Here is a 21,860-nt window from a genome sequence, read left to right as displayed (position 1 = left end):
GTGTGTGTCTCACTGCGTGTGTGTGTGTGTGTGTCACTGTGTGTGTGTGTGTGTGTGTGTGTGTGTGTGTGTGTGTGTGTGTGTGTGTGTGTGTGTGTGTGTGTGTGTGTGTGTGTGTGTGTGTGTGTGTGTGTGTGTGTGTGTGTGTGTGTGTGTGTGTGTTAGTGTCAATTATTTAAGGTTTGATGTGAAATGTTTTTTCCAAGACGGCGAGCCCATTGTTCTGGTGGTCACATTATCCCAGGGTCTAGGTCGGTGATATCCCAAGGTTGTATAAGTGGCGGTTCCATTATCCCAGGGTCTATACCTGTACCTTGGTGTTCGTTCGGTGTTTGTTCCAATGAGTGCTTCAAACCCCGATTGCTCGGTGCTGCTCGTTTTTAACCCCGTGTTTGCACACCTATTATTGCTTGGTAAAGAGAAAAGGTCATCAAAGCCCCATTTTCTTCATTTGGTCGCCATCCGTGTCGTGCCCCCCACGATGACCGAAGTACTTGCGTGACGATACGTGCAGAAGAATGGTCGAGTTTACTTAAAGGGCGATTTTGCCTCCACAGGTTCATTTGCTGAGACGGTCTTCGCTGCAAAATGGTGCAGCAATACCAGTCGCCCATCCGTGTTTACAAACACCCCTTTGAAATGGTGATGGCGGTAGGTGCTTAAAAATACACGAACCAACTTCCTCAGAAGGAGTTTATCGTTGGGACCTTTAACGGTTTCCAAAGGTTTTGTTTTTATAAACAGGATACAGTGAGTGACACGCGGGGCCAGTGGGGACAGGTCGGTCGAAAGGTGAAGGAAAGGTTGTTGATTCTCTTCAGTTTGCCTTGAATTGTTGTACGTATTGGGGAGCGGTGAGGAAAAGGGGGGCGGGCAATGCTGCGCAAATGCCATTTTAAGGAAGCGAAGCGAAGCGAGTGGGGTTAACGTTTGCTGCGGGTAGAGGATGTTGTGGCGTTTGTGACGCATTCGTGATTAGGGATGCTTTGTGGAATTGTTGTTTTGCATGAAAAGCCAAAAGTTAGTACCGCAATAGTTCGATCCGTCATTGCTCGGTGTAATCGATAACTAACCCTCGAGGAAGAGTCAAATCAGGGGTCCGCTCGAGATTACCGAAGCTCAAACCTTCTGGACCGGCGCAAATATTTACGGAGACGAGTCGAGTTAAACCTCGGCGAGGCTGAGTTGTTGTTCGCAGGACTTGTCTGACGAGCAATTATTATATCGTCTTTCTGATGGTTCTCATTGTGCTGTGACATTCTCCGTTGGAGAGCGTCGGTGACGCAGAAGCAGTTTCTTGGCAAGGGTTCTATTGGGTTGTTCGCCATGGCCTTCACGACAGTAGTTGGCGCAGGAATTTGGAATTTGTTCACGGTGCCGGAGATGGCTCGGCTATCTCGGCTCGGACCTGTGGGGTCTCTACCATTCACCAAGTAATGCCGGCAAACAGGTCGCCTGGTTTAACGTCCATGCGAGGGACGGTACACGCGGACGAATCGCCCTGCATGTGAAGCACCAGGATGGCAGTTTACAGCTGGGTCGGGATTCGATCCGAGGCTGAACGGCTTCGATTACGAGTGTGCGTGCCTCTCGGCCATCCTGACGATCCAACTGTGATAGTACTTTCCAATAATATGTCTAATTGTGATTATGCTACTCTTGACTACCTCACTAGCCTGGTGTTGGCCTAGCGGCTAGGGTGCCAGCTTGGGATCCGAGGATCCTGGGTTCGAATCCCGCTTGATCGTTGAATTAACGCCAGGGGGGTTGACTCAGCCTGCCATCTTTCCGAGGTCGGCTAATTGAGCACCAGTTCACTGGTAATTCCCTGTGTGTCGCAAGTGGCGACCGACAGGGTTGGCGGCAGGAAGGGCATCCGGCCGTAAAACATTGCTCCAAAAAAAGGGGATCACGGTGCCCGAAAAAGGCCAACCCCTGCCCTGCGGGGAAAAATGGCCTCGAAAGGTGGTTCTACTCTTGACCACCTATCAATGGTGTCACTGACGGTTTGGGCCTGTTTGTTCTTCTTTCCCTTTTAGCCTATTAAGTACCTGGCTTATGATGCTGATATCCCAGGTTCACGTGATCACTTGTTTGCACGTAAAAGTTTCCCTCCTGAGAGTTTCCTTCCATATCCATCTTGTCCCCCCAATCCTCCCCACTCCCATTGTTTGCCCAAGTCTCCCTCTATCCTGGCCTTCAACTCTGCTGTTGGTGTTCCCACCCTCTCTCTATTGTTCCTTTTGTCCTGTTATGTCCTGGTCCCTTTAGTGTACCAGTACGAGCTCTTCCATGAGCCTCAACTAAGTGTACAAAAAAAAATCAGAAGATAAAAAAAATAGAATCGGATCAGAAGATCTTGCACTGATCACAAGCAAAGCTGTTTCTTGTAAATCTTTATTTATTTATACGACATCGAGGCTCATGGAAGAACGAGGTGATGGGATAAAGAGGCAGTGTACCGACGATGGGGCCAAAGTTGGCTACAACCAGGAAGGAAACGAACGAACAGGAAAAGAGGAGAGACTGAGTAGGGAAGGAAATGAACGAATGAACAAACGAACAGGAAAAGAGGAGACGGAGTAGGGAAGGAAACGAATGAACGAACGAACAGGAAAAGAGGAGACCGAGTAGGGAAGGAAACGAATGAACGAACGAACAGGAAAAGAGGAGACCAAGTAGGGAAGGAAACGAATGAACAAACGAACAGGAAAAGAGGAGACCGAGTAGGGAAGAAAGCTAACAAACGCACAAACAGGAAAAGAGGAGAGATTGAGTGGGGAAGGAAACACAGTAACCTGAAAATAATGTGTTTTGGTGAAGGTAGGGTTCATGGGAGTAATACATATTGGGTGTGGGGATGGGGGATGCCTTCTTGAAGGCCTGGAGGGAAGAGGGGGGTTGAACAGCCTCAAGAAGGCCGTTCCACTAACTGGATAAAAGGAAGAGCAACCACGTGCGCTCTTCATCGACTCAAATCTTGAAGAAAAGTAAAACATGGCGTTCCACATTTGCTGGTCTTCTGCTTGGCATTCATTTTGTTATAGAGAAGTCGAGCACACGTTTTGTAACTAACTGCTCTGAAGATGGTGGGAGGTGGAAACGTAACTGAGTATTCTATTTCTTACAGCGTAGTGATGTCTGCACAAACGGTTTGATCAGTCCTTAGCGTAATCTATCATTTTGGAGCGGATTGATTGCAGGCATTTGATTCGATAAAGCTCGGCGGAGATTTTGATCCTTTAGACTCGGTTCATGTTGAGGCTGTGACGTGTAAATGTAGCCCAGTCGTGAGTAGAGCACTCGTGTGCGGTTCGGATGTTATAATCCCCGGCGAAGCTGTTTGCCTGCATTTGGCTCCCGTCATCGTCGTGCCATCGAAAACTGCTGCCAAAGGCCGTTTTGTAGGGAAGGCTGTCGAATGATTCGAGAGCGGTGGTGTGCATTACCGAAGGGGGAGCGGGTTGTTGAACTGTACTTGCATTGTTGCTATAGGTGCACATGTCTGTCTTTCTTTACTTGTTATTCTATTGTTGTTTGGCCGATTAAGATCCCAATAAGGCCAGTGTGTCCCTGCGGCCATCAATATCAGACCGCCTTCCAATGTAGTAGAGGACTGTGTGCGGATTTCTGGCTGATTAAGATGCCAATAAGGCCAATGTGTCCCTGCGGCCATCAAGATCAGACCGCCCTCCAATGTAGTAGAGGACTGTGTGCGGATTTTTGGCTGATTAAGATGCCAATAAGGCCAGTGTGTCCCTGCGGCCATCAAGATCAGACCGCCCTCCAATGTAGTAGAGGACTGTGTGCGGATTTTTGGCTGATTAAGATCCCAATAAGGCCAGTGTGTCCCTGCGGCCATCAAGATCAGACCACCCTCCAATGTAGTAGAGGACTGTGTGCGGATTTTTGGCTGATTAAGATGCCAATAAGGCCAATGTGTCCCTGCGGCCATCAAGATCAGACCGCCCTCCAATGTAGTAGAGGACTGTGTGCGGATTTTTGGCTGATTAAGATGCCAATAAGGCCAGTGTGTCCCTGCGGCCATCAAGATCAGACCACCCTCCAATGTAGTAGAGGACTGTGTGCGGATTTTTGGCTGATTAAGATGCCAATAAGGCCAATGTGTCCCTGCGGCCATCAAGATCAGACCGCCCTCCAATGTAGTAGAGGACTGTGTGCGGATTTTTGGCTGATTAAGATGCCAATAAGGCCAGTGTGTCCCTGCGGCCATCAAGATCAGACCGCCCTCCAATGTAGTAGAGGACTGTGTGCGGATTTTTGGCTGATTAAGATCCCAATAAGGCCAGTGTGTCCCTGCGGCCATCAAGATCAGACCGCCCTCCAATGTAGTAGAGGACTGTGTGCGGGGAGATTCAACGGGTCGTTTGCAGAACAACACGGGGCCGCTGATACTGCAACTGAATGGCGGCTCTCGTGATTGGATCTTCATTTTTATCGTTGTCTACAGCATCAAAGGAAAGAAGATTGCAATACGGTTTTACAATGCTCAATTTCTATGCTGATATACCTTATCGGCAGCACAGTACCTTGCATTGCCCTTTGGGTTAAAGGTGGATGAAAAACTTCCAATGTTATTTATTTATTTATTACAACTTCCTTTTATGATTGCGATAATTCCATTTTCTCTGGTTATGTGTAATAGCCTGGCAACTGTGTGTGGGGTGAGGGGGGGTTTGATGAAGCGTTGGCACTGTGATTGGTGATGAGAGCTTTGCCATGGAATCTGCGACTTCAGAACAATTTTGGGCCACAAATGTGGAAAGCACTGCACTAGTGGGCCGGTTGACAAACGAGTAACTGTTTTTGAGGAAGAGGAGGAGTCATCCATGAATTGCTCAAGTGATTTGTCGGTGCTGCTTGAAGGATTCCTGAAATAGCATTGAATCAAGACTGCTGATTTGATTTGTCAATTAGAACTTTGATGTGCTAAAGTACTCGCAGTTATAATGAGGAGGAACCTGTTTCTTTAAACGTTTGGGGTTTAACATCACTACAGCAAATGGAATGAGGGATGATGGAGTTGATTTATTGTGTGTGTTCACGCCCTAACTGCCTTCCTCGCCCGCATGCCGCAGGCCTATGAGAAACGCTTTCCAACATGCCTGCTCATTCCTGTTTTCCTTGGAAGTGACAAGATTGGCGAGACCAAGAGCGTAGACGGCGCGGTCCACATCGTCGAGCGACGCTGCAAGCTCAACGTGGATGCTCCTCGCCTTCTCAAGAAGGTGCTGTCCTTCGGCTTATCTTCAGACGAATTCGTCGATTAAGAAACTATGGATAGACGCACCAATTTCTGTTGATCGACTGAACGGACCGCCGACTCTCAGTGCCCATGAACCACACCTCTTACGTATGCTGGATTGCTTAAAAACCTCCGTGGGAACATTCGATCAAACAAATTGCCTCTGTTTTCGAGTCCAGGTTGACGACGTCCTCGTTGGCTTCAGATAACCATAACGGTTGCATCTTCAAAGTAGGACACACTTGTCAAAATAGAATCAATTTATTTGATCCATCGTATCTTTCTGAAAGAGGTTTTATTAACCACAATATTTCACCAGATGTTTTCACTGTACCTGAGGGGAATTATGCCAGGTGATTTGGCAACGTTTGATGCATTTTTGCTTCGAGTGTCTAACCCGAACACAGTAGGCCGGATATTGAGACGTGTGACTGTTCGGTTTGTGCAGTTTAATTTTATTACACCTTCTGGGCTGGAAAAACTGCATTTGTAACGAATCTCGGTTTCTCGTCTGGCATGCAGATTGCTGGTGTGGATTATGTGTACTTCATCCAGAAAAACAAATTGGACTGGCGAGATAGGACGTTGATGATCGAGGCCCACAATGAAAGCTTCAGCACACGGATTGTAGTAAACGAGACGTGTTCATACAGCGTGAGTGCCGACTTGTACGCTCTTTGTTTTTGTTTTGATTCTTAAACTCCCTTTGTAGCATAGTTTATCGAATTGACATATCTTGGGAATTTTATGATGCTGGTGGGTATGGGTGCGGAAAGGGGAGGGAGCGGGGATGGGAGATTTTCCATCTCTCGTATTTGTCTTGCCTTGGAATAGACTGTGCCCAAATGATGACGTCATCGGTTACGTGGTTCGGCCATCATCTTGGAAAAACCGAAAAACTTTGCACCTCCATATCTCCGAAAGTGCTGAATAGAAAAAATTGAGACTGGCTCATTGTAAAGAACTCTCCATGGGGAATAAAATATGTTAATGATGTCATCAGTCACGTGGTTCGGCCGCCATCTTGGAAAAACCGAAAAACTTTGCACCTCCATATCTCCGAAAGTGCTGAATAGAAAAAATTGAGACTGGCTCATTGTAAAGAACTCTCCATGGGGAATAAAATATGTTAATAATGTCATCGGTCACGTGGTTCGGCCGCCATATTTGTCCAAAATGGCCGATAAAAAAGTACATTCCGGCAAGTCCTCGGTCTCTGACCAATTTTTCATCTGTCTGTTTGTTTGTGAGCACGAGTGTATTTGTTTGTGGGTGGGGTGTATTTTGCAAGTATCGTGCTCTGCATGACGTCTTGTTCTGTCTGTCTGTTTGTCAGTCACCTACTGGTCACAATTCTAAATTGATAGTTATGAAACTTAACCAAATTGTAGAGGTCGTCACAATTGAGAAGCCTATTGATTTTGAGGTCAAAGGTCACCTGGAGGTCAAATTTCTAAAATCGCCATTTTTCAACCGATGGCCTTGAAAATTTAACAGCGTTTGCATACTGCCTCACTGAATTGGGAAACAACTATTTTTGAGGTCAAAAGGACAAAAGATCAACTCAAGGTCAAACTTCTAAAATCATCAATTTTCATTGGAACAATCGTCGCTTTTCATCCTATTGACCCGAGGTTTGATCAATATCGTCAATTTAAATCGTGCTGAAATGGACAATTTGATAGATCAATGGCAACCTTCTTTTTGTGTTGGGCGATTTTGCAAGTATTGTGCTCTGCATTACATCTTCTTGTTTTTATTTTATTGTTTTTTTTTATTGCATATCGTTTTATTCCCCATGAAGTTGCTCATCGCAATAGTTGTCATAATTTTAAAACAATAATGGCTTTCCTTTAGCTATTGCAATGACCATTTGAAGGATGATTTAAATGATACATGTTCCACAACACCTACACGTACAGTTCTATAGCTCCACGTATTCGCAGCGGAAACCTCAAAATAGATGTACGTCCAAAGTAACAACATTAGGAACTTTTAAGCGAGTGACCAATTATTCTGACCAGCTGGGCTCCATTCTTCATTGAGGTTTCGACCCTTTCAGTCCAGAACCTTTACAAACGGTGGGTCCACAACTTTGGCTGTGCTTCCACATTACTAGATCCACGACCACAGCCATGTCCTTGCAGTTAATAAATCTAGCAATGTTTGTAAACATATACACACGTGCACGTGAATCAAGATTATACATGCGTGATTATACAGTATATACACACACACACAGGCACACATGGCAGTAGATACTTTGAGACCTGGGAGGGCTCCTTTCCACCTTCTAAAACCCACATATGGAGATGACAACCAATGGCGCACATCTCTTTCTTGCAGAAGTTAAAATGTTATAAAGCACTTGCCAAGTTGCCAGACATCACATCATATTCTGTTGAAATATAGATTATGTGATTGGACAGTGCACAACACTAATGTTGATGCCACCATTGCAGGGACTGTTATTTGTGGGTGTTGGTAAAACAGGGAGAAGGTGAGAGAGTTAAAATCAGTCTTCTTGTCCATCATAATGACAGGGAGAGCGACATCAAATATGAGTAGTGAGAGAGGCTTATGAACGAGGGTTTGGCATTGATCATTTTATGTTAACCTCCCCCGCTTCCCACCCCCATCCGCAACTGATTTGATATGCAACATTATTTTCTTCAAGCAAAGCTTGGGTATTTTTTAAATTTTTTTTGCAGCTGAAGTTGTAAAAAATTGGCTGAAGTTTTTATTTATTCATATTAATGTTTAATTTTCTTCTTTCCATGAGATATCCCAATGTATGCCAACAGGTACTTTCAGCTTAGCAACATAGCCCCCAGGCACGGATGCCACTGTCATGGCCCTGTGGGATTGTACTGAGAGCTACGATCGTGCACGTTTGACGCAAACACCTGCAAAAGCAGCACTTTTCATATTGAGCCTTTCCGCACCGTTTCCTTGGCACATTGCCTGCCCTTTTCGTTAGTAATTATAAGCTCGGATAATTAAGCTTTTGAACCTTCAATCATGCTCGTGCTGGCAGCTGCAGTCGTATAGGTCCATATGTTTTGCTGCAAATCTGGCACTACCATTGGAAATCTTCGCCATCTGCTTTCCATTGACATGCCGACGCGACAGACATTCTGTACATCTACACTTGGGTCCTCTATTGGTCCATTATTGGCTGCAATGCAGAGTCAATACCTTGACATCCGAGCCACACCTGCTTTTTGCTGCGGTGTGTGTGTGTGTGTGTGTGTGTGTGTGTGTGTGTGTGTGTGTGTGTGTGTGTGTGTGTGTGTGTGTGTGTGTGTGTGTGTGTGTGTGTGTGTGTGTGTGTGTGTGTGTGTGTGTGTGTGTGTGTGTGTGAGACCAGCATATGTGTGTATATATATATATATATATATATATATATATATACATACATACATACATTACATACATACATACATACATACATACATACATACACACACCACATGACCAAAAGTATGCGGACACCCAAACATCGAACATCTCATTCCAAAGTCAAAGGCATTAATATGGAGTTGGTCCCCTCTTTGCTGCTATAACAGCCCCCACTTCTGGGAAGGCTTTCCACTAGATGTTGGAACATTGCTGCGGGGATTTGCTTCCATTCAGCCACAAGAGCGTTAGTGAGGTCGGGCACTGATGTTGGGCCATTAGGCCTGGCTCGCAGTCGGCGTTCCAATTCATCCCAAATTTGTTCGATGGGGTTGAGGTCAGGGCTCTGTGCATGCCAGACAAGTTCTTCCACACCGATCTCGACAAACAATTTCTGCATGGACTTCCCTTTGTGCACGGGGGCATTGTCATAATGTTGCCATAAAGTTGGAAGCACACAATCGTCTAGACTCGAGAATCTCATTGTATGCTGTAGCGTTAAGATTTCCCTTCACTGGTACTAAGGTACCTAGCCCTAACCATGAAAAACAGCCCCAGATCATTATTCCTCCTCCACCAAACTTTACAGTTGGCACAATGCATTCGGGCAGGTCGCGTTCTCCTGGCATCCGCCAAACCCAGATTTGTCCGTTGCACTGCCAGATGGTGAAGTGTGATTCATCACTCCCGAGAATGCGTTCCACTGCTCCAGAGTCAAATGGTGGCGAGCTTTACAGCACTCCAGCCGACGCTTGGCATTGCGCATGGTGATCTTAGGCTTGTGTGCGGCTGCTTGGCCATGGAAACCCATTTCATGAAGCTCATGAAAAACAGTTTCTGTGCTGACGTTGCTTCCAGAGGCAGTTTGGAACTTGGTAGTGAGTGTTGCAACCGAGGACAGACTATTTTTACGTGCTATGCGCTTCAGCACTCGGCAGTGCCGTTCTGTGAGCTTGTGTGGCCCACCACTTTGCGGCTGAGCTGTTGTTGCTCCAAGACGTTTCCACTTCACAATAACAGCACTTGTAGTTGACCGAGGCACCTCGAGCAGGGCAGAAATTTGACTATTGACTTATTGGAAAGGTGGCATCCTATGACGATGCCATGCTGAAAGTCACTGAGCTCTTCAGTACGGCCAATTCAACTGCCAATGTTTGTCTATGGAGATTGCATGGCTGTGTGCTTGATTATATATACCTGTCAAAAATGGGTGGTTGAAACAGCCAAATCCACTAATTAGAAGATGGGTCCACATACTTTTGTGTGTGTGTGTGTGTGTGTGTGTGTGTGTGTGTGTGTGTGTGTGTGTGTGTGTGTGTGTGTGTGTGTGTGTGTGTGTGTGTGTGTGTATATATATATATATATATATATATATATATATATATATGTATTATAATCATAGACTCGAAATAAACAACACACCCAGAAGGTCAAATATGTTGTTTATTTCAGTTTTGTCATAAATGCTTTTGTGAATTTTTTCTGAAGGGAAATTAAATTCTGCGTTGCCAAAGATGTCCAGCCTTGGTTGTTCATTCAAATGCGTGTTGAAACAAGAAGCTACCGATTTATCCACGAGGTCTGATTAGCCCCTGCAGACATCCGCATCTCATCACAGGTGATGGGACTTGTGATTATTGCATTCGTGTTGCAGGAAAAAAAAAGAACCCCCCATCATTCCTTTTGCTACTCATTGTTCCGCGTTCAATTACCCTGCCCATATTTCACTTCGCTGTGGATGTGCATCGATCGCCTAACGTGCCGTCGGACCGCCCATGCGTGTGCTCAAGAAGTGAAAGGCTGCAAATTATCTTTGTACCTCTCCCTTTCCACTTGCCATGGCCGCTCCGTTTTGTCGTGGGTGGCTTTCTACTGCAGCGCAGCAAATTGTGCATCATTAGAGATTTTTTTTTCAGGTCTTTTCATCTGCAGCCTGCGGCGAGGATGTTTCTCTGCTTTGACTTTGGTGCTACGGTCATCTGTTTATTAATTGTTTTTGGAGGGGGGATTGTTCTGGGATTGCGTGGCACTTTTACGTGGGATATTTGGTGTTTACGTAACCTAATTTGGTGGTTTTGGTGTTTACAGCCTTTGGCGTTTACCTAACTGTAGTTGCTTAGTTACACTTTTATTCTCACCATATCCTTTCTGTACCAAACTCGGTGGTTTAATGGTTTGACGGTTGGTCTGCACTGAGTGTGGGAGGTCGGTGGTTCAAACCCCGGCCAGGTTGTACCTAATACTTGTTCTATCCTTTTAAATGCTGAACATTAAAAAGGATAGAACAAGTATTTGTAAAGACTATGGTACATCAACATCAAATCAAAATCCTTTATGTAAGACATTATATGCTGTGGAATGTTAGTTCCATATCTGGAGAGGTCGATCAGAGCATGAGAGTGTGAGTGTTATCTTATTCCTCTCCCTCTGTCCCTGTTCCAAATTGCTCCCAAAGGTTCACCCCGAGAACGATGATTGGACATGCTTCGAGCAAACCGCAAGTCTGGACATCAAGTCATTCTTTGGCTTTGAGAGTACGGTGGAAAAGGTGGCAATGAAGCAGTACACGGCGAACATCAATAAGGTTTGCCTTGGTTTCTCCGTAAGCATGGTAACGCCTCAGAATTGTCATATTAAACTCAAAACTGCTTTTTCCAATTTGGTGCCAGCAGCGGCTGCTGAATCTCGGAGAAGTCTGTCCTTCAGAAGGCATCGGAAAGCCTGACATCCAATCTGCATTTAGGTCATGCGAGTTATAGATTGATCCCATGCTGTCCTTAAGATCGGTAGGCCATTGATCGCTAGTACTGTGCCCAAATTTGTTGTTTGTTTGGGGTGAGCTGGAATAGCTGTAAGTTAGCGCAACCTGCAGTGGTCGAGAGTGCTGTTGTGCAGATATGTCAAGGCCTCAGAATTGTCCGATTCTGATTAAATGGATCGGCCTTTTCTCTTTTCTCCGCCTGGGAGAAAACCACAAATTGCCTACTTTGTTTAAATCTCCTTGTTCAGGGCGAATTGACAAGGCCAGTTACAACCACTCACATACACGTTCTCTGGTTGTTAGGAAAGGTACTGTTTGTTGTTGGGAAATTGATTTTTGTATTCTTTAAAAATCCGAATTAAAACTCCCTCTCGAAGCCAGAGATGTGATGAATGCACGTGATTCCACATGCGCAAGAACACTTGTGGAAAAATAATCTTTGTCTCCGATTGTTTTGTTTTTCATGGCAAATTCGCTTTTGTGTAAATATGCTCTTTCTTGTACATGACCTTTGCCATACATTCTGCTTTCATGTGTAGCTGTTTTTGATGTGTTGGGCAGTGTATTGTACCATCCTTGGTGTCCTTGTGTTTTATACTTCTCCCACCACCCCCCCCCCCCTTCCCATGCCTCCTCCCTCCAAGCCCTCTCCCTCCCACACATCTCCCTGCTCTCAAATGTTGTGTTTGTGTGCTTCCCCTTCTCTCCCCATCTTGTCTTCCGCTCCCTCTTTTTATATATTTTGTTTGTCTGGTTGATTTGTTTGTGAAGTAAATGTTAGCTCTTTCACGAGCCTCGATTCAGTATTCAAAAAAAATAATAATAATAATCGAGGAGAGGTTGTGTTAATGTAGTCCACGGCAACTTTTTAATTTGTTGAAAGGCCCTGCCATTGCACAGGGGGTGACCGAGCTTTTTGTTTGGTGGATCGTGTTGATGTTTCAACATCCCTTCCCCGCTAGTCCTTTACGGATGTCCTTTACTGTGTGCATGCAATTCCTGATTTTATACCTCAAGGAATTGGAAGGCCTGTTGAGACTTGTTAACCCCACTCCCTCCCATCCCATTTATACCCGTGGTAGTCAAAAATCAAGATTGGTGGGTGCAGACGGGTGGGGAGGGGGAACCCCCCCCCCCTACCTCACTGCCGAATGATGTGATATTGTGACTCGCTGCATGTCAGTAATATTTACTATTAGTGGTTATTATTAGTAGGGCTGTCAACCGAGCCGAGACCGGGACGAAATCCCGGCGGTTTCGGCTTTCGAGACGGTCTCGGGACGGTCCCGAGATAAATTGATTGACGCAATTTTTCGGTAAAAAAATCCCGGTTAAAATTCCAACTTCTTGCAGATATTTTCCATAATAGAGGCATTTATTGAGCCTTGCTTTCATTACTCTGCTTCTGCACAAGCATCATTTTTCGCAAGTGCAGCTGAACTGACACAAACGATGATAGATAAAGTAAACTCACTGTTCCAGGATTTTCCCCTCGTCAACAAACGATGCACTGCAAACGAATCCGAATTCCGAATCCGGATCTTCACCAACATCTAATCATGTCGTCCTTGTCACACACGCTGCATCTCCACAAAATTTCGTCCGAATCCGTCCACAAGTTTTTGAGATATTGTGTTCACAAACAAACGGACAAACAGACAGGAGTGAAAACATAACCTGCATCTACCTTTGGTGGCGGAAGTAGACATCAGGATGAAGGTCACAATGAAAATCCCCCGCATCGCGGCTTCATTTAAACCGTTGAATCCTTCCGCTGTATCACTCCGCCTCGCTCCGCTTTACGCTGCAGTCACGTGTCCGTCCTTGCCCCTTGGAGACGAGTTACGGAATGTGGTTGCTATGGTCTTTTGCACATTAATATCGAGGGACTCGCTCGAGGCTCCGTGAATGGAGGGATGATGTTTATTTAGATTAAAAACACGTTTATAACGGATTATTCTACACACAATGTATTAATACAAGTACAATACATTATGTAGTTTTATGAAATGAGTTTTTGATGAACGTTTATGTTTAATTGCAGCGCTAAATCTATAAATTGTAAGAATCCCTCGGGGTTTGGTTTGACGGTTTGAATGTGAAAGTATTTTGGTTATCTTATCTCCACTTTAGGCCTGATAAGTTGATTACGTTTACTTTAGTCACAGAGTCAGAATAAGGAGGGGGGGGGGGGTGATCACTACACCGCCTGCTTTATAATTTACCAGCAGAAGTACCCGGCATTGCCGGGCGGGGGAGGGGAGGGGAACGGGGGGGGGGGGGGGGGGGGGGAGCGAGCCCCTTGGCGATCACAACTCACAAAATGATAATGAAACTCCAACCGGGACTCGAATATGCCTGGGCAGAAACATTTTCTCCCTCTCTGACATTCCGAGCAAGAAATTACACGACAATACAAACTGTAATGAGATAACCCGGTCCCGTCGGTGGCCGATCATCTGCATGTAGGCGGTGTATTTTATTTCATCCCGGTAAATGGAAGCTAAGTCGGAATTTAAGTACTCAACATCAGAAATGAATTTTTTTCATTGTTGTTTATATATTGTAATGAAATTCCATTATTTTTGAAGCCTTATTATTTATTTATTTATTTTTTTTTATTTTTTTTATTTTTTTTATTTTGCCGGGAACCGAGCCGATCCGAGATCCCGTTATGAAAATTGAAAATTTATCGAGACGGTTCCGAGACGGGATTTTGAATCTAGCTAACAGCACTAATTATTAGTAATTATTGCACTATTAGTGGAAGGCCGTAGTTCATCCTGCTTGTGTTGTAATTTTGTCATGTTATGTCACTGTAATAGTTATACATAGTGGTCTGCAAAATTGTTGGGGGTTCGGAGGGGGTCCGCATACCCAACAAGATGGTTGCGGATCGCTTTTCTCTAGGACCTAGGTGATGCAAGATCAATGCAAGTTAGTGTTGTGAGGTCGTTTCCTGCTGGTTTACCTTGTAGACGATCTAGATAGGAATGGAGAAATTACCCAGGGTACTCCACCCCCATGGTTTATATAAGGTACTGCATTACACAAAATCTTTATAGTATCGGCCTAAAAGTTGGGGACAATCTTATCCTTTGTATGCACATATTACGGAACTCCTGCCCCCTCACCAACCGCCCACCCCCCTCCTCCCACTCCACACATACCTTTATGCTTCATACACACCTTTATCCCCGACGCCACTCCCCCTTCCTCACTTTTATTCCGATATCCTCCCAGGCTCTTTCCCTTCTCTCCCCACTGTAACCTCTTTTTCTTTCCCCTCATTGATCACGTCACTTGTTTGCTATGTTCCCTTGTTGGCATAAAAGAGTAAATGTGATGCGCTGTTTTCAGTCATGTAATTGGTCATCTGTGAGTGAAAACATCGTTATTGTGCATGAGTGAAACAGTAGGCTCTTGATGACCATAGTGTGTCCAGACTTTTGAAGGAATGTTTGAAGCATTAGCAGAAGGGAGAGAGGGCAAAGGAGATTTATCAACATGACAATGTCAAATCTGTTCCATGATCCAGGGCAAGGAGGTGATCGAGTTTTACCTCAAGGAAATCATAGACTCGGGTGTTGCGCACATCCCCCGCTGGGAACCATCATGCACGACTCCCACCGCCATGGATCCTGAGGCCGTTTTGGCACCCCGGAGGCTCACCATCGACAGCGTCTCTTCTCAGAGTATTGTGAGCGTCGAGGCCGCTACGAGTTCGGCGGATGCTCCGGCTGTGCCGAGCGTGACAGATTGTGATGACGCTGGCAGCAGCGATCCCCTTCCGTGTGCATCTAATGCCGCAGCTTCGCCGGACATCCTCGCCACGACGCCAGATTGTGAGCAGCGTTCGTGTCGGTCGTTCCTAACTGGCAATCGTGAAAATCGGGTGATTGTTGACGAGGCGACGCTCGGTTAACCGATGCGTTTTGTTTGTTTAAAATAAAATAAATGCGAATTCAAACTTTTGCCAGTCTTGCCATTGCCAAGGCACCCTTTGACCCTTTGACTGCGTGTGTCGGTGTGATGCAAGTGCCATCGACCGATCGACTGCACCCGTGCGTACACAGACTGCCATTTTGTGCAGCGTCACTTTGGCAGAATTGTTCCACGTGCAGTTGATTTTTGTTTTTTCCTTCCCGCATGGTTTACGTGCCAGTGCTATTGTGGTTTTGCGGAAAAAGATTTCGTGCCAGCTCATGACATTTGCATTTTCACGATTATTTAGAAAAGCGCTTTGTCATCGGTAGATGTGGAGCATTTGCGGAGAATTCTAACCGTGGTGTACGAGCAGAATGGATGTACGTTTAAACACCTCGGCATTGTTCCGTTGTTTGTAAACTTTAAACTTGATTTTTTTTAATTTATTTTGGCATCTGTAAATTCGTCCATCCTGCCCGACGATGCACGTACATCGAAGAACTAGTCTTGCTCGTTTCGACTAGTGTAGATCTGCACTGGCTGACAGGTAGAACGACGGATGGAATCGATAGAACGTTGATGTAGCTATACCGACCGCCATGTAAAGAGAGGAGAAGCTGACGTTTCAGGCATTTACCCATCGTCGGAGCAAAAGATCAAGACAAGTGAACCTTTTTGTCTGACGAAGTGCTGATGCATGAAAGGTCAGCTTCTCTGGCACATAGGAAGTAGGACTCCAAAGGAGACAGGTGCTTTGTAAAGTACCTTATGTGCAGCAAAGGACAAACTCGACCCCGAGCATATTATTATTGCAGGTGAACAAACATGTGGCATTTGAACCTGGGCTCCTCAAATCGTAAGCTAGGGGTTGGGCAGTGGGTTGGAGGGGGATGGGAGACTTAGAGAAATTACAATTAAATTAAATAATTCATTTTTAAACTCTGTGCCAAGTCTGAATTTTGAGGGGAGAAACACAATTTATTTCAACAGAGATCATCTTCCTAGTTTAGGGATTTTGCACATTTTGTGTTCACAGACAGACTGGAGGCCGACTACATCCAGCGTTACCTTGGAGCACTCACTCCATTGCAGGAGAGCTGTCTTATTCGGCTGCGCCATTGGCTGCAGGACTCACACAAAGGGAAGGTACGAGTTGGGATTTGTTGATTGCATCATTGAGCCTAAAACCTCCATTCCAGCTTTATTTTTCCATATCCTCTTCCAGTACTCACACCTACCATACGACCCTCATCTTTTCCATCTTTTCTGGAGATCAATGAAAGGTAGAGTGAAGACAATAATTTCCAACCTTCATACCCTTTTCCTCCTCTCAACCTGGTGTTGGCTTAGCGGTTAGGGTGCCGGCTTGGGATCCTGGGTTCGAATCCCGGTCAATCGCTGAATTAACGCCAGGGGGGTTGACTCAGCCTGTCATCCTTCCAAGGTCGGCAAATTGAGCACCAGCTTGCTGGGATGAATGATCACGGTGTGTACCCCGATTTAGAATAGGTACACCGTATCCCTGCGCATCGTAAGAGGCGATCAAGGGTTGGCATCAGGAAGGGCATCCGGCCATAAAAACATTGCCTCAAACAGGGAACCATGATTGTCATGGGGCTCGCAAGGCTAACCCCCGCTCCAGCGGGGAAAATGGCCTTAAAACGATCATTCATTCATATTTTCATTCATCCCCTTTTCCTCCTCATCCTCCATGAATTGCATCCTGATTTGGCATGGAATGGCGATGACGGTTGCAATTTAGATGGTGGTTTTTTTGTAAGTCGGTGCTATATAGGCCAATGGCCCTTGAATGTTCTGGGGTGCCTGCTTGGTAAGGCGGCATTTGTTACGGAATGTCGTGGGGAGAATGTGCACTTCAACTTTTTTTCCTGATTTATTGAAGAAGGTCCCACCCATTATTAATATATCCAGGAAATAACGACCTGCTTCAACTACCAGTTAGGACTTCTTAGTCCATGCAGATGGTGAAGAGGAATTTGCAACAGACTACAGTCACTGCATACCTGGGACATGATCACCTCATGCGTGATGAGATAGCAGGAGCATTTGTACCTCGACAATGTACATCTTGTGATTGTAAGGATAGGGTAAGCTGTTGTTTAGCTGTCCCATGCCTGTTTTGTCTAACGATCAGAATTGACAAGGTTGTGGATGTAATATGTCATGTGTACTCGTATGGCAATGGGAGGGCTGGCAGGATGGCCTAGAGGTACGCACACTCTCCTCTAAGCTGCGTAGCCTGGGTTTGAATCCCGACCGAACTATAAACCGTCGTCCCTGTGTTCCACAGACAGGGTGATGCATCAATGTGTGTGCCGTCCTTCGGATTGACGTTAAACGGGCGTCCCTTCTGCCAGCATTAGTGGACGTTGGCGGACATTAAAGATCCCAGGGTGTCCTTCGAGAAGAGTTGACGAGCTATCGTCGGCAGCCTGAACAAATTCCAAATCACACTATCGGTGGCACAGCCATGCCCTCGGACAATATTGCTCCCCCACATACTTGTGCTATGTATGGAAGAAGAAGAAGAAAATGGCGCTGGACATGAACGCAGGTTTTACTCTTCTTCTTTTAATGCAATATTTCATTTCATTGCATATTGCGTTTAAATCACGATGACACCTGCTCGCTCAGCCAAACCGCTCCTCCAAGGTGAACTCTATTGCAGGCCTTGTGGTTTATCGCAGGGAGTGTGCATTTTGAATGATATTGCAATTGTTTGTCTTGGTTTTTCCCCCCAATCTGTGACATAAGTGCAAGTTTTATTTGGCTAGTTTGAGCTACAGTGGGTGTCGCTGTTAAAACGGCGTCTTGCGGTTACGGCAAACCAGACGTTACCTTTGACTCGTCACTTGTTCAAATCCTGCCGGGTGTTTACTGCGAGGGAAATGTTGTCGGTAATCACATGAACGTCTGCAGCAAAGTTTGGAGGTCACGTTCCTCCTCGGGCAGGAGACTGCTATTCGGCTGTTAGAATACCTCACTGTCCGTTAAGGAGCCATTCGCCAGGATCGCTCGATCTCTTCCGTAGCTCCTTTCACTCGGAAGCAAAATCCCAAAAGAGCTTAAGGGTCATTGTGAGTTAATGGTTGTTGTCACAGTAGATGGTGGTTGTGAGTTGATGAAGCTTCTGCACCTTTTACTTCATCTACTCGGGATAGTCCACCAGAAATGAAATGATCATCCTCAACTACGAAGCAAATAATATGTGTGAATGAGGAAATGGAGCCACTACCATTCATTGCATATTGCGTTTGGGATCCTAGGATCGTTAGAAATGTTAGAAATGTTTATTTTATGTTTAGAAATGTTAGAAACGTTAGAAATGTTTATTTTGATACAAGTAGTCGCTTATTCATTCATTGCATTTTTATTATTTTTATTTTTATTTTTTTTTTTTGTATACAAGATCTAGGCTCGTGAAAGAGCGAACATTAATCACACAGAAAGACAAACCGACACATAAAACATATAACATCGGGAGCGGTAGACAAGATGGGGAGAGAGGGGGAAGGACACAAACACAACATTTGAGAGCAGGGACCGAGAGACATGGAGACTTCGAGAGATCTGAGAGAGGGCGAGGGCTTTGGGGGGGGGGGGGGGGCATGGGAAGGGGGCGTTGGGAGAGGTATAAAACATATGGACACTGCCAGGACTTCCAGGAAAGAAGTTGGAATTTCAAACAAGGTGGATCTGGGGTGAATTAGCGGGGGTAGAAAAGATCAAGGTTTTGGATGGGGGAAGATAAGAGATGGTGGTGAACAGCTGTTTTAAAGACCTGGAGGGAGGGGTGGGATTGAAGGGAGTGAGGGAGTTTGTTCCAGAGGCGGGAGAAAAGAGGAATGAAAGAGTGAAGGTGAGCAGAGAGCCGAGATTTCGGCAGTTTAACCATCAGAGAGTTGCTGGCAGATCTTGTGCGACCTGTAGGAATATTTGGGGGACAGAGCACAGAGAGAGCTGGGGGTGCAAGGCCGGAGAGGAGTCGGTAGAAGACAGAAAGACCACCTACCTGCCTGCGGTGAGTGAGTGAAAGGCCCTCAGAGATAGCTTCATCGCGGGAGATTCCAATAATTCTGAAAGCTTTGGTTTCAACAGCGTGAAGCCGAGCTAGGTGTGAGGCAGGAGCACCGGCCCATAGGGGAGAACAGTATTCCATTGAGCTGCGGATGAAAGCCTTGTATGTGGTGAGGAGCTCAGGTGTGCCGAGGAAGGACTTCGCACGACGGAGGATGCCCAGTCGGCGACTGGCTTTGGAGGCCAGCTTTGAAATGTGGTTTTCCCAAGAAAGATCATGGCAGATAGTGAGACCCAAAAGCTTCAGCGACAGAACTTCTTGGAGAGGATTGTTGAGAAAGTAGATGGGAGGGTTGTCCAGTCGATCTTTTCGGAGAGACATAGTAAGAGTGTGAGATTTGTCAGGATTGAAAGACATGTTCCACTTGTTTGACCAGTCTGTGATTTTGTCCAAGTCTTCAGAGAGAGGAGGCTGCAGACTGCCGATCTGAGGGAAGAGGAATGGAGCGGCAGAGAGTGGAGTCATCAGCAAAGAGATAGAGAGGATTTTCAAGAGAGTCAGAGAGATCATTGATGAAGACCAGAAAAAGCACGGGGCCCAGAACACTGCCTTGGGGAACTCCAGCCTGAACAGGAAGAGGAGATGAGAGAAACCCATTCAGGGCCACACGTTGACGACGACTAGAGAGGAAGTCCGCCAGCCATGCGTGGAGATTTCCATGGATACCAAAGGAGGAGAGTTTGGTGAGCAGAGCGGGGTGCCAGACCGTGTCGAAGGCACGTGATATGTCGAGGGAGACAGCTCTAATTTCCTGTTTGGCATTGAGGACCTCCATCCATTGTTGAGACAGCAGAAGCAGCATGTCCAGAGTAGAGTGACCTGGTCTGAAACCAAATTGATGGTCAGAGATCAAGCCATTGGAGAAGAGGAAAGATTTCATATCCGAAGCAATGATGGATTCCATGACTTTGCTGATAATTGGGAGAAGGCTGATTGGTCTGTAGTTGCTAGGATCTGTTTTTGCACCTTTTTTGTGCAAAGCGGTGATGTTGGCTGATTTCCAAGCAGATGGCAGTTGACCTTGAGCAAAAGAGAGGGTGAAGAGAACAGAGAGAGGGTGAGATAGAGCGGCAGAGCAGGATTTTAGGACCAGTGGGCTGATGCCGTCGGGTCCAGTTGCAGAATCGGAGTCGAGGGTTGACAGAAACTTTTCCACCTTGTCAGGAGGAAAGGACACGGAGTCCAGGAGCAGCAGGGTACGACTGGGTATGGTGGGTACAGAGAGGGATGGGTTTGGGACACAAGATTTAGAGGCAAACACAGAGTTGAGGCATTCAGCTTTTTCACGTGCGGAGTCAGCTGTGTAGCCGTTTGAAGTAAGGGAGGGGATGGAGGGGGAACAAACACCAGAAACGGATTTGACCAGACGCCACCAGGATTTGGAAGAGGGAGACAGATAAGAGAGTTCGGTCTTGAGAACGGAGAGATATTGTTTTCCTGGCTCTCCTGAGGGTGGACACACACTTGTTTCGGGCTTTGTGAAAGGAAATGAGATTTCCTTCCGTTGGATTTGCTTTCCAGGAGACGAAGGCAAGTTGTTTCTGGGCAACAGCCTCACCACAAGATTCCGTGTACCATGGACGGGAGGAAGGGTATGACAACTGAAGACGAGATGGGATAAATCTGTGCATGAGAGAGAGCAATTTACTTTGGAAGAATTCCCAGGATGAGTTGATGTCAGAGGTGGTAGAGATGGGAGACCAGTCCAGATGATTGATGGCTGCTTGAAGACCATGCCAGTTGGCCTGAGTGAAATGCCAGACTCGTCGACGCTGAGCAGGCATTACTTTTGCATGTTCTTCAACCTTGTCCACATTCGGTCCACATTCCTCCCTTAGCGAGCGGCCCCTGCTCATCCTTTCCTTTATTTTTTTTTGTGTGAACTCCACTCATATTTCCTTCTAATTTAATTTAACCACTGACCCATGACTCTCCCGTCCCCCATTTCCAGACCCCTGTTTCCTCATCTATTTTTCTTCCTCTTCTCCCCCAATTATAGTTTTGCTTCCCTCTGCTATTCCCACCTCTTCCCCTCTCCTTTCTACTTTATCATCTTCCTCATGTTTGTTAATTTCCCTCACACCTTCATTTGGACCTCATCCACATTTTCCCCTTGATCCCCTCCCTATCTTCAACACCTCTTTGCCACGGGACCCTATCGAGCCGTGTTAAGCACATCCGCTTGTCTGTGTCTGCCCTATAGCCAGAAGCCGACCGTTGGAGTTCTGAGAAGGTACGACATGTTGAAGCAGGGTAGTTTTTCCCTTTGCTTCCTTTCCTCCATATTGTAAAAACTGCTTCCGTTGCTTTCTAAGTCCTGCATGGTGTGTTTGGCTTTCTTTTACGATGCACGTTCTCCTGCATATCACGAAGTTGTGTTTTGTCCACTTTTCGTTGCCTTGTCGTCG

The 21,860-nt window shown here is 45.9% G+C and overlaps 1 protein-coding gene across 5 annotated transcripts in view; it reads left to right on the top strand.

Moving 5' to 3' along the window:
• Positions 1-21,860, top strand: part of LOC137426550 (SEC14-like protein 1) — a 62,420-nt gene that overhangs the window by 3,288 nt on the left and 37,272 nt on the right. For 2 of the 5 annotated variants that reach the window (XM_068115168.2, XM_078779314.1), the window contains exons 2-8: positions 558-651; positions 5,100-5,249; positions 5,789-5,920; positions 11,121-11,249; positions 14,965-15,271; positions 16,390-16,499; positions 21,656-21,685. In XM_068115168.2, coding sequence (XP_067971269.2) covers positions 589-651; positions 5,100-5,249; positions 5,789-5,920; positions 11,121-11,249; positions 14,965-15,271; positions 16,390-16,499; positions 21,656-21,685 — 921 coding nt within the window. In that variant the 5' untranslated portion in view covers positions 558-588. Of the gene's footprint in view, positions 1-557; positions 652-4,128; positions 4,575-5,099; positions 5,250-5,788; positions 5,921-11,120; positions 11,250-14,964; positions 15,272-16,389; positions 16,500-21,655; positions 21,686-21,860 lie in introns of those variants that run through there. The other 3 variants (XM_068115169.2, XM_078779315.1, XM_068115170.2) reach the window with 2 other exon arrangements.

This window comes from Myxine glutinosa, chromosome 5, assembly GCF_964187855.1.
Source record: "Myxine glutinosa chromosome 5, kmMyxGlut1.1, whole genome shotgun sequence".
Classification (NCBI taxonomy): domain Eukaryota; kingdom Metazoa; phylum Chordata; class Myxini; order Myxiniformes; family Myxinidae; genus Myxine; species Myxine glutinosa.
Note: the sequence above shows the minus strand (reverse complement) of the source record. Positions and strands in the feature narration are given on the sequence as shown.